Below are 18,225 nucleotides of genomic sequence, written 5' to 3' on the forward strand. Positions count from 1 at the left end.
AGCGGCAGAAACAAAGCCAGGAGAGCTGGAGGACAAGAGAAAGCACGGAGGGCCGGGGCTCCTCAAGCAGAGCCCTTCTGCTCTTAAGAGGATTCCCACCTGGAAACAATTTGGGTTGTGCCTGGTAAAGCAGGCCCTGGAAAGGGAAAATAATGTCTGTTGGGTTAGTGGTTTCATTTTTCAATCAAATAAATCACGACCTTACAGAAAATAATTTTTGTCTTTTAATGGCCTCCCCAGCGTTTGAAGTTCCTCAAGGGGCAGCTAGCTTTGAAGTATTCAAGCACAGCGGCGAATTTCCCTCGGTGTGTGTGTGTGCGTGTGTAAAAAAAAAAAAAAAAAAACCAACAAAAAAACAAGAAACAAAAAAGAAAAAAAAACTGTGTTCACTCCTTTGCCTTAGTGGAGCCCAGAAACACAACAACTAGAGCAATACTGACACGGGAAAAAAGCTTCCAGTAGAAAAACTCATTTCATTTAAAGCTAATTCCTGTAAAATATACTCAAATGTACTTATAGATCATAAACAGCTAATATCAACAAATGTGTGATTATATGCTATAAAGTACTAATATGTCAACTAAGCCCCAAATTAGTGTGTACTTATTCTACAAATAAACCTGTAGCTATGTTTCCATTCAATGGTCAGGTGAATTTTGACTGAACTTTGAAAGTGTCGCAAAAAAAAAAAGAAAAATGTGAATTAGGCTAGTTTACATCTTTTGATTAGGAGCGAATCAGATAGGTTACACAAAGCGTAATTTCATCAGAAGCTGACTCTACGCATGGCTGTAGTAAACAGGAAATAGATGTTGCAAACTAGCATGGACCAAACGTTTCTGAAAAATCAAATTGTGAGTGTTCTGTTATGTCAACTAATATTGCCGGTGCTGCACGCTGTCGACATAAAGTAAGAAATATTCCAATGCATGAGGAAACCTCATGTGAGGAAAATGTTCGCTACGTCAGAACTTATTCTGCAAACGCATTTCCATCTTCCCTTTAGCGCATCAACTCTTTTTCAGAAAAAACCTCCTCAAAAGAGCACAAAAACTCTTTTTGCGAAATTGAGGAAGTCATTTTGAAGTTTCCAATTTGCAGCTGTCTCCTAATGTGATACTTCAAAATGCGCATTAAATAACACCTATAAATTTCACATGTGTGTGTCATCTTTGGTTATTTTTGTCAAAAATTCATACCATGTGAGCTTTTTAAACCAAAGTTACATGTTTTGGTGTAGTTCGGGTTAACTAGTTCAACCCAGCACTGCAAGTTTGTCAGAGTTGATGGACAGAGAAAATGTTCTCCTAAAGTCCTAGGAATTATGATCTCAGACTTCAGACTCAATCTTGGCAGAGGTTCATCTGTCAGTGTCAATGTGGTGGAGTTGCTTCACAGCAGCAGCAGATCACACTACTTTCACAACCACCAACAGCTTAGCTGAGAAAGCCAACAATGAACACCCTGAGGTCAGGCACAAACAAAAAAAAAAAAACATCAACATGGAAGCCTTCACTCTGCGCTTCAGGTTAACCGGTGACCTCGTGTTACATGTTACAGACCTCGGGCTTCTTTTTTCGGTCAGACTAATTAAGTAATGAAAGTTTAAAATGCAAAACATGTTTCTGGCTCAGTTGTATAGAAGTGGTATGGCTGACAGACTGAGTGCGTCTTTTTTGCATGACAAATGACACATTAGTAATATTTAAGAGGGCGAATTGTGTTCTGATACTTTTCTAGCTTTAGAAAAGCAGCTCATAACCGATCATTAGCACTCTCTTCCTGGCTAATCAGTAAAAAATGTTTTCAACAAGTGCAATGAACCACACGTCCCCCACATGTGCTCCAACACAGAGCACAAACCACAAATGTCCAACCCCTAATTTAGGAGACGTATACAAATTGTCTTCTGGATTATGTTTCAATCTGTGGCCCTCACCAAGTTGGACGCCCCACATCTGCGCCTGAAGCTGCACATGTTCACAGGATACATTACGCAGAGGGAATTTATTTAAGCAAGTGAGCTCTGTTGACTTTAATTTTGCATGTGCTGCTCTCAAATTTTTATCCCGTCTGGGGCACATGTGTTTATATTCCTGTCCACTACACAGCAGCAATAATTGCACCCCTAAATATTTACCACAGATCCAAATCCTAGGCTAGAGAACATGTGGTGATTTGATTTGAAGTTTTGTGCTCTAAGATTAACTTTGGTGCTTTTCTCTGCAGAAAATGTTCCATGGGTTTAAATAATTCCTCCTTATTTAGCCATCTTGAAGACGTCTGTAGTCTTCCGTAGACTGTGTGTGTGTGTAAACACCAGCCAATCACCAAGACTGCACATTCATCTTTATATATTTGTCTGATATAAATAGATCCTTATTTACATTCAGGGTCCCTCAAGAAAATGAGCATTTTAATAGAAAATCCGTTCACTTTTCAGCAGTGCGGTGGCTCCTCTGGCCTGTTGCGGCTCAGAAAGATCAGAGCCAAAGCAAAGCACTCAATTTACTGGTCTGTCTCCCTTCCAGACCGCACCTACAGCCATGGGAGATAGATCCTGACCACAGCAACCCAGAAAAGGCTCCTGAAATGAGCTTCGTCCATCGCACATCAGGACCCACCCTTAGAGACAGACTGACGAGCTCTAGGACCACAGCGGAGTTTGGAGTGGAGGTAGTAGAGGTTGTCAGGGTATTTGATGAGGTTACTCTCTTTGGAGGTTTTCCGAGCATGTCCAATAAGAAAGAAAACAAGAACTTGCTGGATGGACTACGTTTCCCTTCTGGCATGGGACAGGAATATCTGGATAATTACGCCAAGCAGAAAACAATGCATGGGTGGATGATCTTCTGTTGGTCTTGCGAAATTGAACTTGTGATTCTTTTTAAAGCTATATAATGTAAATGTGGTCAGTACTGTGCAACTAGACATGAGCTGGTTTCCTGTATGAAGGCATAAAGTTTAGATATACAGTACAGACCAAAAGTCAGTACAGACTTTCTCATTGAATTCAATGAGAAAGTTGAATTGAATTCAATTCTCATTGAATTCAATGAGAAAGTGTGTCCAAACTTTTGGTCTGTATTGACCAAAATACAGACCAAAAGACTGTATGTCTGTATAAGACTATATGTCTTCAAAAAAATCCTAATATATGATTTCTATGGCTCCAATTATGTATGACTTGACACCCAAAATAATCATTAGTGATTAATATTGGCAGAAATAAATTTTTCTTGACGGTCATCGTGGCCATCTTGAACTTTTCTGTAGATAGGTTTCTTATATCCGCATGTGAAATATTCAATTTACTTGCCTATAACATGAAAAACATTATGAACATCCCTGAGCATCCTGTTCATGAGTCTGTTATACAACAACAGAGTGTCTTCAGTCAGAGGCTTCTTCAGAACCACTGTAATACTGACAGTAAAGGACAACTATGTTTAATTTCCCTTTGGGACTAATAAAGTATTTCTGAATTAAACTAAATTAAAGAGTCGCATATCCGCTAGTAACACGATAACTAGGCTAAGTGTTCATTTTCCCAATGAACACTAGCATGTTATAACAAACAGCAGAAGGACAGAAGGAACGACGACAGCGTTAAGCAAAGCCGTCCACGAACCTCTGGAATGCTAATGATTAATTAAACATGCCACCACTCAATTTGCATTAGGCAGGCTGTGGTACACCTAGCACCTATAATGTGCTAATGTTGTCACAAGGGCATTATCTTACCACCCTGATGAGGTTATGTGCTAATGCTGGTAGACAGGCTGGAGGTTAAGTGTGGCCCGGGGCCCCTTAGAAAGGTGCCAGGAGAGACCTGGTGGCCCCATAAGCTCTGGCCCAACAGAGCTGCTCTTAACTCCTTTCCTCAACAGAGACCCATTGTGCCGGGCTGAGAAAGCGCATTAGCCTCCAAGAAAAGGGCTTTCCCTCTGAACACCCCCTCCCCACTTTGGACAACGGGCAAAGCTCTGCTTGATAATTTAATCACTCTCTCGCTCCTTCCTTCCTTCCCTTCTTCCTCCGCTGTCTCCTCCATTAGGTAACCGCTCTATATTTTACGGATGCCATCATTCCCGCTCGCTTATCAAAGGACAGTTGGAGGAACGATGCCTTGGAGAGAAGCCCTGACATTTGAATGTAGGCAGCGGAGTGATTTACGGCTCTCTGAAATGAATATTGCGAAACGGGCTGTGAGAAGATAGAGATGTATGCGTGCGAGTGAAGAAAGGGTCAGTCTGAGAGGAGGGGGACACAAAAAAAAAGAGGAGAGTTATCGCTTTACCCTTGTCTTGACTTCCTTCGGGGGCCTTTTTGAGGAGCGCAGAAATAAAGAGACTTGTTCTAGCACATCAGAGAGAGATTTAGATTATGCCAGTGTTTACCCAACTGAGTGCTGCGTGGCTGCTGGCGACAGCCTGCTGGCTTTTTAAGTCGTTACGGCCCAACCACCGCTTAGAGTGCTGGCTGCTCAAAATATAACACGGCTGCTGCAGAGAAGGGCATCTTGTCTGCTGAGTGTTTGTGTGTGTGAATCGGTGAATGTTTATGAGAGATAGCATGTGTCCTTGTATTCCTGATAGAGTAGGTGATTCTCCCTCTCTCTCACTCTCTTTCTCTCTGTGTGTGTGTGAGAGTGTAGAGCAGTGGAAATGGAGCCATCCATCGGATTATGGAGAGACAGCTCTTTGAAAAGGAGGGCCTCTATTTGCATAAGCGGTCATGGAAGGGAAAACCTGTAGAAAGAAAGAAAGAATGTGAGAGGAAGAAGAAGTAGTAAAAAAAAGAAAGGAGGAAGAAATAAAGAAGAAGGAAAAAGTGGTAGTGGATCAGATTTGCCAGGCTACTCAGAGGGGGGTAAACCCTGCGGCTGGGACTGAGACCTGTGGGCAGGGATTTTGGCCAAGGGTCTCCTCAAAGCAAATGGAAAATAATAGGCTGCAAATAAATTGGTGCCATGGTAATAATAGCCCTGTCAAGTATCATGGAGAGGAGAGGGTCTATAGAGACACAGAGAGGAATGAGGAGACTGTGGGGTCTGTAGGTATGATGAAAGAAAGATGGAAGGAGGGAAGGAAAGTGGAAGCTGGGAGGGAGGAGAGGAGACTGTCAGTGGAGCTTGCCGGTATTTTGGCACAGGAGGATGGTTGAGGGCATAGCTGCTGCCAAAGCTCGTGTCTCAAGTGTGTGTGTTTCTACTCCCACTCTTGTCACATCTGTACCGAATGCTTCCAGTGCTCACTGTCACACTTCTCCCCCAGCACTGTACGACTCAGATAAACAGATTTTTACTCTTTCTCACCTGATATAATGAGTAAGAGCTACAAGGACTTTGAGCCTCAATAAGTTCATTCAGTCAACAGGAAAAATCTGAGAAAAAGTGAAGACATGTGCATAATATACCCTAAAAAAATTTAATATGATGATGTAAGAACAGCTTTTATGTGAGAAGGTTATTAATTATGTAAGAGAAATGTTTTTGTAATATTACTGCTAATATTTTAAAACCAAAACAAAGTAATGATTGAGTTAACATTTGTAACTATCTTTAGCAACAGAGAAACTTTACAGTACTTTGATCAGCTTTCTAGTTATCTGCTAAACGTTTTGCTCTCTTGCTCTGTGTGTCTTTACAAAATAGCATCTTGTACAGTTTTCCCACCCGACAGTCCGGTAGATTCAGTTTGATTGGGGACCAGAGTAAAAACATTTGGTACATTTTCAGCTGGCGCGGTTCACTTTCACACTGAAAGGTTTCTAGTTAAACCAGAGTTCGCTTGTTTGGTCGGCGTCAGAGTTCGATTCACACCTTCCCAAATGAACCAGACTTTCTAGGCAAACAAACTAGAGTTTATCTGAAGCGGACTGGACAGGTCTGGTGTGAATACATCCTTACATCTCTGCCCTCTTACTTAAAACACTTGTCAAACTAAAAGAAGCTGACTTCGAGTCACAACTTCCACACCAAAGAGTTTTGCTGGTTTGGCCTATATAGTACTTAGGTATTGTGCGTTTGATGACTGGATAAAGGTTTTTGAATATCTGTCCATCCGGTCACTGGTCAGAGCCAAGCATGCTGAAAATCCTCCAATTCTGGTCAACAGCAGTGTCCTTGGTGCATCTCTTTTAATGAGTTAGAGATGTGTTGACTTTAAGACCCAATAAAAACCATGAAGGCCACTTACTGTGAGCAACAAAACAAAAAGAGGTGAACAAGGAAGGACTTACGCACTTAATGGCTGAATATTTGCTTACTGAAGCCTCTTCCAGGCCATTACCCGAGTATAAGTGAGTATGGATGCTGACCTTTTATGTCATCAAGTCATTCATGAATGTAGTAGAAACATTCAAACACACGCGATTCTGACATCAACACTAGAGGCAGTCATCAGCGAGCTCATACAGCCTGCTCAGTGAGCTGGAAGGACACAGAAAAGATTGGAACCAATCGCCCGACATATCCTCCGAAACATTTCAGGTGTCCGTGAGTAAACAGATCTTAATGAGTTTGTTTTCAAGCAAATAAAATCTGGCGCATGACTGACGCAGATAGAGCACACAGGAAAACTTGGACTACTATCTACTGTGTGATAATAAATGGTAAAACTGTAAAACAATCTAAAAGAGAAAAATGAAGTAAGAACAGAAAATAAAAAAGGGAGGATGACTTTGTTCACCAACGGCGTTACCAGAGCCCTGGTAAGGCAAGGGCTCTGGTGGTTTCCATATCAAACTGAATGGAAACCACCATACCTAAACAAACTTTAGCAGTTTGAAAAGAAGAGTGGTTAAATATCTAGCTAGATTATGTTGGAAAGGTACAATTCCAGTGAAGGGTGTGCTATATAATGGTTCCACCTCATAAAAAGTCATGATGTGAATGTGAACATCTTACCTAAGCTGTATTTGAATTACGCCAGTACCAGTACATGCAATCAGCCAACGCTCTACATTAGTGCTGAAACGATTAATCAGACTAATCGATATAAACTAAAAAAAAAAAAAAGCCCACTTGTGGAAATGACACAGTATATATTGCTTGCATTCAAGGTAAAACTCCTCAAGTGGCAGTTTTAGCTTCGCCTGGTTCAAATTCTCTAAAGAAAAATAAAAAAATAAAAAAAATCTATATATCCCCTTTTCAGCATCCTTTCTACTCAATCGGTTAATCTAAAAAATAATCAACAGATTAGCCCTACGTTGTATTGAAAGGGATAAGCTTTTCGCAGGTTGATGTTAGAAGTATTTTTTAGCTGCAGATGCATCATTTTCTACAAATAATCAAGGGTACACGAAATGCTGTGTTATTGCATTCTAAACACTGAAATGTTATTTTTTTAAAAGTATTTTTAATATTATATACAACAGGCTTAGGTAGTTAAATGAAAAATCTGAAGAATGTGCCAATATTTTGTATTTTAATACAAATTAATCAATTTATCGTTAGAATAATCGATACTATAACCGATTACTAAAATAATCACTAGCTGCAGCCTTACTCTTCCTACCATGATTAGGGTTAAAATAAACCTGCCTCACAGATAAGTGCACAGAAAGTATGCAACATGTACCTCTGTATATGTGAAAAAAAAATATATAGAAAAGACATAAAAATAAAAGAACTATAAAGCAGTTTTATAGTCCCAAAAGCTGAAACGTGTCAGGGATGTAGAGGCATCGGTTATGGCGGCTCCTTTGAACATGTCCAAACACAAAGCCTCACGTGTTCATGTTTTTTCCCTCGTTCCACTGCAGAGCAATTAATTAATAAGGCCATTAATTTGGTGGTGAAGTGCTGCGCTTCAGTGCGGGAAATGTCTAACACTCCATGTTTAATAAGTGGCAGAATTTGGCACCCCTCTAATGACTTCCCAGTGATGACAACCAGCTCCCCAGAGAGGCTGCAGAATGTGTTTGGATTCCTGATGCTGCTAAACGCAGCCTGGCACCTGGTACTGTGTACCATACCCGCACAATAGTGACCAAAACTAAAATGCTTTTAACTCTCATCATCCTTTTCTCTACCAAACATGTTGTGTGAAAAGAGTATGAGATAGAAACAAAAAAAGGAGTTTGTTTTTGGGGGTTCATTTTGCCACCTGGGCAGCATACTAACTTGCTCTCTGGAATCCTGCAGACCACCGAGGCAGAGAGGAACCACCTGTCCATCCTCGAAAAGCAACACACACCCACACACCCCCAAACACCCTTTCTGCCCGACATTACCATATTCACATTTACCCGCGGTTTATATGTTCCACCACGGGCTGCTTAATGGGACAGATAGCACACAGACACAAACACAAGCTTTGTTGGAGTCTGAAACCAGCATGTTTCTGCTACTGGCCCTCATACTACATTCATAAATGCCATTTTAGGCCTTAATAAGTCAACAGAGATGGCGCTCATGTGGCAGGTGGCTGAGGAAAACGCAGCCTGTAGCAAACAATTACCGTGTTTGGTAAAACAAGCGGCCTCTGTGGGTAAAAACCAATTAGTCCGCCGTGGCAGCAGGTAGCAAGTCGACTCCATTTGTTACCATCCGTAATAACACTCGCCTAGTAAATCAGCGGCACGCTAGAGCAGCTAGACTGACAGCGGACTGCTTTATGATAATAAGAGCTCCAATCGATACTATTTCTGAATAGTTCAACATCTTCACATGAGCGGAGTTTAGAGGATTCTGGTGTGTGAAACTGCACGTAATGAGCACTGGAGGATATTATGTGTGCATGTTTAGGTTTACAGGTGGAATCAATCTGCTGATAATATTCAACTAACTAATAAAGCTGCAGGCGATGAATGTAATGTCAATACCTTCAGCTGATCTGCTCCAGTGAGTAGCCTAACCCGTTGATTCTCAGATAATGTGATGTGAAGACGCAGCCCTAGAGGTTGGGCTTCAAGGCAGAGAGAAAACAGCGCATTTTAGGGCTAGATTAACCCTTCTGCTTGGCTTGGTCGAAATAATTGGTCTACTGTGGTTTGTTGAAAGCGGCTGAGATAGAGGAGGTCAACAGCTTAGAGAGGAAAAGGTGAAGGAGGATAGAAAAGGAGGTCAGCAAATCGAGGTTTTAATTGTAAGTGCTTTGAGTTTTTAAAGAAGACCGGCCTTTAGGAATGTGTGTTCCGTGTTTCTATCCGCTTTTAAGGCCGTTTCAGACTTTCATCAAAGTGTGGAGACAGAAAAACTTTGAAGCTTCTTAAAAAACAACTTTAAATTATATAAACATATCATAAGCATTTTCTAAAAGAGCGGTTGGAGTCGAACCTCAGTAAAATGGAAAGGAACGACCATATATGGGTGATTTGTGGTGTGAAACTTAAGAGAATGATGACTGTGGGAACAGAAACATAGGCTTTTTCTTGGAAAAGAAAGGCCATTAATAAGGACAACATGGATGTTAAGCCACTAATTGGCAATATCAAAGATAGAGAGTGAGTACTCCTACTCTCCTTCAAAGACTGCTCTAGGTACAAAAAGTGGATGGATGTTTCTTAATCTCTAGTTAACGTTGCAACGTTTTTATGCCAATTTTTTGTCCCAATTTTCCCCTTCCAACAACCTTAAGGACGCTCCAATTATCAGGATGGCTCTGAAGTTAATCTTACTGCAGTGAGTGGTGTGTTAAGAGTGATCTGGTCTGCTCAAAAAGACGTCAGGACCATAAAGTTTCTCAGATCTGAAGTTGTACAAGTTTTTATTTTTCATACATCCTTCATGTATCCTTCCTGATAAAACTAACTGTAGAAAACTTTTTGGATAAGATGTTGACTGTTTTGATAGCAGGTTTCATAAAAAGAAGACTTCAACAACAAGATTACTACATTACAGAGTAAGCTGTCACGAGTAAAACAATGTATACGATTAGAAAAGTGAGACTTTCAGCTGCTTCCATTCACTACATCTTAGTTTTATATAATCACTGCACAGCTTGCCAGCGTAAATTTGTAGAAATACGTACGATACCAATGCTCCCACAATTCAACTGCATGTAGATTTATAAGAGCTAACAATCACAGCGAGGGGGGGAAAAATAAAAAAAATAAAAAATCAATATTCAGTGTGAATAACAGTTATGGCTGAAAAGGCATTCCGTCATATGCATTAATCCTAAACTGGAGGCTCTGTCATGTTTGAAATCCATCAAGGACTCTGCTTTACTGCTGCGCCTTCAATCTGGTATATTGTAAATCCCCTCTCTATTCAAGTATCAAACTATTTTCCTCATCCATCCAAATCTTTTCTACCCATTTCCAAAAACTGCCGTCCAAAAACTGGACGGTAGTTTTTGTGTATAAATGGGAAAGAAAGAAGCAAGAGGAAGGGAGAGAGATACAATCTGGAACAGGAAGAGGAAAAGGAAGGGTTGAAAGCACTTTGTTGCAGTTAACATAAGGAGACAAGGAGGAAGTAGTGTGTTTCGATTGCTCTGTGTGTGCGACAGAGGGAGAGAGAGAGAGAGCGAGTAAGTGTGAATTGTGCCTGCAGTTACTCGCACGTGAGGAACCGGAGTGAGAGAAAGTGAGCCAGCCTGAAGGGCAAAGATTGTGTTTATGTTGTGCATGTGCGTAAATGTGAGCGCTCACTCGTGCATGGCAGGAAGCCACGGTGTCCCTGGCTCTCCAGTGTTTACAGACAGGAAATGTTTGTCCAGGCAAAAGGGAAGAAATCTTGCCTCCCCGCAAGGCAAACACTGCTGGATACGCACAAAGACAAACACACAAACACACGGGGCGCTCGCGACAGTGTGAAAAGAGGAATCCAACGGGAGTTCCAGTCTTTGTGAGTGAGACGGGGTGTTTGGTATTTGGGGAAGTGGGAGTGACAGGGCTGGGCACCAACTGTTCTTCACTTCCCCTCATCTCTGGCTGCACATGCAAGCTCCAGCAGACACTAAATAAAAGAATCAATACGGTGACCTACTGTGAACCTGTAATAGTGAAGAAAGGTCTGTCAGCTCCAGTTCGCACAATCCACCCATATCTGCATCTTTAGCTCCTTTATCAATGCTTCCCTGGGTCTCAGTCTGGCAGGCAGGCAGGAAAGGTATGGGGACCAAAACCAGTTCTAAATTCAAAAACAAACGGCATTTGCCAATTAATACCCTGAGTGACTCGGCTACCTGCTAGCAATCTAAGCTAATGCCAAGGTATTACTGTTTTTGTTTTATAAAGGAGATTGCATAAGGCTGTGTGTGTAAAAGATTTAATACAGAACATTGGAACAGCAAATAAACATTTTTATTTTTTTTTACTGTGGCGATCACTAAGTTTAATATGCAGAGCAGCCATATTGGATTTTGGAGCCACTGATGGGGGAAAGCCAAATTTCCAACTTGGAATTCGGACTTCTAACGAGATTGATGTACTCCATTATCGAAGCAGCTTAAAATGATAAAAAATAAAAGATAACTCGACTGCATCTTTAAACAAATCATACAACGCAGATGAATAAGAGCACAACGAACTGATCATCTAATTCTTGTTCTACTACAGCACTGAAATTCAAGGTGGTAGATGTTAGAAAATGTTTGCTCCAGCTCATTTGTCAGCTGCCTTTCCCGCATTTCATTAACCTGGGAACCGGGATGTTCTGCTAGGACTACGCAGCGGTGAATCAACAGGAACTAACATGACACGCACTTTCTCAACTTATAAATCTCAACTTATAAAGATGGAAAAATAAATGTGCTAATTACCAATAGGTAGATTTTCTGTGTTAACACATGACAGAAAAGTTGGCTTCCTCTTTTCAAAGCCAGTCTTCACCTTGTTTGACATTTTTTGTCTTTGTGTTTTGTTTTTTTCTTTTTTTTTGCAAGTCAATTCCACAGCTTTTCACAGCCTGTGTGAAAGGAGCTGTTGCGTGACCATCAACCACAATGAGAGTATTTGTGAAATGTATTTTAGGACCACTTGCCAAACTTGTGTTCCCCAAACAAACAATGCGCTTGTCTGACTGTCCCGCTTCATTTCCTTGTGATCTCTGCTGAAATTTCCATGTGTGTCTGAGAGCTGATGTGTGTGTGGGTTTGTAAATTAAGGACAGCGCTGGAGGCGACGCGGCTCTGCATGTTTGTGTGCCTCTCTTTGCTTACCTACACACACACACACACACGCACGCACACACACGCACACACACACACACGCACACACACGCACACACACACACACACACACACACACACACACACACACACACACACACGCATCTTTCAAAACAGGAATGATCTGAACAGGATGAGATGAAAGTGTTCTTTCACCAGAAGGCTCCAAAGTACACAGTGCTAAAGTGTACATAAAGTTCATCTGCAACTTTTTCACTTTTTCTTCAAGTATTTTATTGGGATGTTATGTGACCAGAACAATGCAAATACACAAAGAAAATCCAGAGCTACCATCAGAAGTCACTTAATTAGTAAAGAACAGAACATATGTGGATATAATCTCAGTATAAATTCACTTGGTTTTCATAAATTCCAACACACTCCACAAAGGATTTTATGAAACTTTAAGGCAAAAAAGTCAGACGATCCCCAATTTGAAGCTTGAAACAAGTTACGTAGGAAAACAGCATCATGTGGAAGAAGGTCCTCTGTAGACCAAAACTGAACTTTTTGCCAAATGAAAGATGTGGCAGAAAAGTGGCAAATCATATTATATATATAATAGGATTTTGACTAAAACTAACTGGATGTCAGACTTGCGTATGTCTGCTTATTTGCAAGCCCCAAAACAGCAACCCTCGACTCATTAAAACTGCAAGCGACTTCATAAAAAAACAAGTCCAAAGCTGCTTATAATCGGGCTTGGCAAGCAAAACTCAAAATAGTTCCTGTGACTATTATATAGTCACAGTAACTATACAAAATAGTATAGTATAGAAAAACTATACAAAATAGTTTTTCCAGCAACAAAATGCGCATTTTCCCTCCATTGTTGATGTTTCTGTCACTGCTGACACTGTCACATAGAAACGACGGTCACTCCCCAAGAGGCGTAGAGGAAATAAAATTAAATTACAAAAGAAAATAGTAACGCACAGTAACGCAAAGTGATTTTGATAAGTAACTGTAGTCTGACTACTGGATTTGAAATAGCAAAGAGTTAGATTACTCGTTACTGAAAAAAGTGGTTCACACGTTACTGACATCACTGGTTCCAACTGATTAATAACCTCTGCTTAGATCTTCTTTCACTGTTGTAGTTTGAACGCCATCCAGAAGAGGGCACCGCTGGTCATCCTTAAGCAGAACCAGTTGAAACAAAAACAAATATGGCAGGGCCATACCAGAACTGGAAAGAAAAACAGTCCAACAGAGTTTGGTGCGGAATGCACTTTATGCCATTCGGTTTTGAAATACAAACACTCAACAAGCTCCTTAACTCTCACTATGTCTCATTCTTTTTTTCATCCAGCATACTATGAAACATTTTGCCCTTTTTATAATGGAAAGACAGTTAACCCTCTTCATAAAACAAAAAACTCAGGTTTTAAAGAAAATGGCTGGTTATCAATTAACTATTCATTGATTGATAAGATCAGTCAACTTGCATCCCTAAGTAAAATTAATATTACATTAGAATGTAAAACGCAAGCTTATATTTAGCTGGCAGAGCTGCTAGGCAGCAGAAGCCAACACCAGACACAAATGCTGAAGGTCACAGAGTGACAGAAGAACGGATGAGAAAGATATGACAGAAGAAAACAGGCATATACGGCAACTGATGTTGTCATTGTCATATTTGTCAATATTATAACCGTTGCAAGAGCCCCAGTAGGCTGTTTGGAAAGTCATGGCGTTAAAACTAAAGGAGCACCGCCCATTGCTCTACTTATGCTACACACACACACACACACACACACACACAAAGAAAGTAAAACAACTTCAACAACTGCTATCATTCAAGAAGCAACTTGCACTTTAGACTGTAAAACGCAGCTGAAACACAAAACCTCCAGCAGGCAGATGAAAAGAGGGAAAAAAGTTGACTTACTTGCTGGGGAGGGGGTGCTGTATCCACTGATGGGAAGTCCTGACAGAGCCGGAGGCGACATGCCCCCCAGCATGTGGGGGAAAAAGTAGGAGTAGGGGGGCATGGGGAAGCCGTTGAGGTGTCCGCCTGGTACCGGGTTGCCCTTCCCGGCCATGATGGCTCGCCCACAAACAGAGCTCAGTGACGAAATCAACCCCTGGTTAAGATGCGGCCGAACCAAAGAGGAGTCAGTACGGGTTCCTGGGATGATTTAATCCCCCATAGAGAAGCTTCGTCATTAGATATTCCAAAGGACTGCCAGGTAAAGGTTTGTCAAATAATCCGCTTAAGGTTAAAAAAGTTCAGAAAACACCTCCTGTAGATGTCAGCAGGACAAAAAAACCCTGTTTGTTTAGTCAGTATGTGTGTCTTTAGGGCTGACTTGCTGCGGACAAAAAGATAAAAAAGACACACACAGCAGAAATATAAAAAGCTCTTTTATGCCTACTTTCTCACGTATTATTCGACGAGCTATAAAGGCCTTATTTGCAGGAGGCGTTGGAGGGGCAGGGAAGCAGCACAGCCATTCTTTATCTTCAAGACGAAGGCAAAGAAAAAGAGGCAAGTTGAGTCACGAAGACGAGACTTTGATGGCAGCGAACAGGAGCAGCGATAGTGGTGATAGGGGGGCTGCTAGTGGTTGGGATGCTTTCACAATTCACTCCTCCGCCGTAGAGCTCGCCGAGGGAATGTGCAGATCACATGATGCCATGGAAGAGTTGCTCTCCTTAGTCGGGCCTCTTCTTTGCGGGTTGCGAAGCGTCTCCCTAGAAAGATAAATAGAAAAAGAAAAAAAAAACAGAGAAGAGATCATTTAGTGCTTCAGTGACAAGGTAGAGATCACATCCCTTTGTAGTAAAGTGCCTGAGCAAAACTGTTCCTTTCCTCTGACGCTAATTAATGGGAATGTCTCAGCTGAAATGTTACAAAAACACCCCATCCTCCTTAATTATCTAATGGAGTGTTAAAGTTGGAGGTGTGTGATGTCTCCTTGCAGCTCTGCGCGCGCGCTCATTAACGGTGACAGGCCACAAACACGGTGGGAGCCGAGCCAAAACACAAGCCGAGACGGCAGCACAAAGGCAAACTTTGCTAATTACGCCGGTTTGCGGAAGGTGAGACCCAAGGTGCCATTCTGGAAGCTTGGCTTCTGAATCAGGAGCAAAACAGATCTGTGATCACAGCAGAAAGTGGGAGCAGGACGCAAGGGGCACTGACAGCTACGCGACCGAAGAGTACAATTATTACCACAAAACAGGATGTTAGCGTTGCCAAACATTTTGGGGGGGGGCTCGGGGGTTTAAGAGACACAGAAGCAAAAGCGGGAGAAATGTGTCTTTGCATGAGCCGGTATGCTCAGGAATGTGGCGCTCTAGCGAGAATGAAATGGGGACATGGCAGGAGGGGTCAGGTCGGCCTGTTCCCGCTTGCATGGAGCCTGTGCTGCACCGGCGAACCACAGGTGAGACAGGTGGAGAATAAAGCAAATACCACAGAAACACCTTCAGCTTTGGTTCACTGTAAGAGGAAATGATAAATATGAATGCATTTCCACCTCATTCTGAATAAGGATGCAGTTGTTTTCAGAGAAATTCATTTTATAGGCTTTGCATTCATTTGAATTGTTATTAATTTGCTCATTATCAGAGATATAAAAGGCCACTTTCCCCATTTACCTGCTTTGTTTAGGAAATGAGCGCTGAAAGGAGGGAATGCATTGGTGTGAGTTTTTACAGTGTATTCTAAAGCCACGAGTCAAGTCTGCTTTGATTTCCTTTTATAGCCCCTTTTCTTACCTTTCCAGTCAGCTAATACATCATATAAATAACACCTTTCCGGTGTTATATCTGACTGTATGATATAAAATACCTATTACTGTTAGAAAACATTGCCTCGGTGGAGTCCTTACTGCGAATCTATTCAAAATTAAATGGAAAACCATGAAAGAAACTTACATTGAAGTTACATAAAGCCTGATGTGCAGTTGTCTTACAAACGTTGCCATGTCTTTTATATACATATTCACACATATACTAACAAAAGCCTTGTTTCAGTTGAATATTTATTTTACTACTGCCCTCTTTTAAAATCATCAGGTGAATTTAGAACCATCAGGTTGGTATTTTGGCTCAAAATGCCAATAAGACAAACAGAGAACTGATGTGAGAATCTTCATAAGGTACTTTACTGTTGGAGTGGGAGAATTACCCACAGGTTGAAACTTGGACAGTCAGCTGTACCGTCATTGTCAAATGTAGAATGGGCAGTTTGGATGATGGGTGACATCTTACACCATTGTGCACTTACACCAGTCGTCCTTCTGCTGTAGTGAACTCATCGTCTTATTCCATTTACTCACAGCAGTCAGGCTGGGGAAGACCTACTGCAGCAGAAAGTGCCACTGCTTTGCTACACTACGGTCCATCCGAGGTTTTTACATCAAGGTCATTGTGCAGTAGACTTTGTACAAAAAAATACAACTAAACAAAACCTTATGATAGAACAGTCATGAAATAAAGGTGAAAATTTGCTTAACGTTTAAATAGCCTGACCTTTTTATATGTATAAAGCAGATTTCTGACATCAAAGTACCTGATTACAAAACAATAATTAGCTAAAGAGCAGCCTCAAGGATTCTTTTTCTATCTCAGACTCTGAACATTATTTAATCCCACAAGTCCTTTTCAGAAGGGCTCTTAGTGAAGGAGTTAATTCATGTTTGAAACTAATAGAAAAAAAAAAGGCATTTTAACATTTCCGGAAGCAGGAGAATGAACACAGAATCACCATGCCAGAGGTGATAATAAAAACAAAATGGTCGCATCGAGACAAGCGCACACCGTGTTGGGAGGAAGCAAGGTAAGACTGATGATGTGAATAATCGGCTGTGAAAACTGCACACGGGAGACTGGAACTGGCCAACGGCGGCAACAAACGCTCCACATCCTCCTTCCAGGCCAAACCGGTCACAACAGCTGCGTCCGTTGAGCCGACTCTGCCCGTTCTCTGCCCCGTTTCTGCAGAGCTCAGCTGCACACAAATTATCGTTATGCGTTTTCCTCCATCTTTCTCTCTCTTGCGTCATCTGGAAGTCCTCGCCGTTCTGTCTGAGTACAGCTTCGGCATGTTGGTGACCAAAATATATGGCAGGTTTTGCCATTGCAAGGTAGTGGAAGGCCATCAGCAAGACCAAATAATATGCAACAGGCTAGCAAAGTTGGTGTCAACCAAACACTCTCCCAACTAGTCCTTTATAACTCACTATGATGACTGTGACTTGGTATATTTGGACCTCTAATATGTCAGTATGCAAACTGTACAAAAAATATCAAATGGGATGACAATGGAATTCCTACATGGAAACTTGGAGTTTTTTTTTTAACAAACCCCAAATACAAAATCCAACATGGCTGCCACACAAAGTCATGGGACCTTCAGTACACTACCAGTATTTCAGAGTCATGGTGTAAAAGAGGACACAACAGCCTGCTAAAATTAGCTGCAGTTTCCCACTGCAGTGTAGATCATTAGTTTACAAAGAGACAGAGAACATAAGGTGTCCAACATGCAGTCTGGGGGCCACTGTTTGGCCCTCGTTAGGAATTTATGAATGACACACATTTGAGCAGTTAACTCGTATGTAGATTGTAACACTTTATTTGAAGGGGTGTGCAATAAGACTGACATTACACCTTCATAAACATAACACCTGTTATGAACATGAATGAGTGCTCATGATTGTTTACAACTGTTGTCATGAAGTGTCATTCAGTATATAATGCCACTTTTAATGCAGAAATGCAATGAAGTTGCATTAAAAGTCCAGTAAAAGTGTAAACTTTCCCTTAATCAGTCAATAATGACCTTTTTAATGCAAAGTTCTATTAAAATTAGCATTAAACATCTATTAAAAGTGTCAACTTTGCAATAACAGTGGCATTATTTACTTAATGACACTTCATGACAACAGTCGTAAATAGACACGAGGACTCATTCATGGTCATAACAGGTGTTATGTCATGTTTATGACAGTGTAATCAGTCTTATGCACAACTCTTCAAATAAAGTGTTACCGATTTTATTTTATTTATTTTATTTTTAATTAGCGAAAAACTACTACTGCAAAAATGAAATCTTTTTGGGATGGAAACAAAATACTCAACTTCTAAT

The 18,225-nt window shown here is 41.1% G+C and overlaps 1 protein-coding gene across 2 annotated transcripts in view; it reads right to left on the bottom strand.

The window, feature by feature from the left end:
• raraa (retinoic acid receptor, alpha a) overlaps window positions 1-18,225 on the bottom strand; it is a 187,197-nt gene that overhangs the window by 90,037 nt on the left and 78,935 nt on the right. For both annotated transcript variants that reach the window (XM_028026872.1, XM_028026871.1), the window contains one exon: window positions 14,017-14,822. In XM_028026872.1, coding sequence (XP_027882673.1) covers window positions 14,017-14,170 — 154 coding nt within the window. In that variant the 5' untranslated portion in view covers window positions 14,171-14,822. The remainder of the gene's footprint in view (window positions 1-14,016; window positions 14,823-18,225) is intronic.

This window comes from Xiphophorus couchianus, chromosome 9 (assembly GCF_001444195.1).
Source record: "Xiphophorus couchianus chromosome 9, X_couchianus-1.0, whole genome shotgun sequence".
NCBI classification, from domain to species: domain Eukaryota; kingdom Metazoa; phylum Chordata; class Actinopteri; order Cyprinodontiformes; family Poeciliidae; genus Xiphophorus; species Xiphophorus couchianus.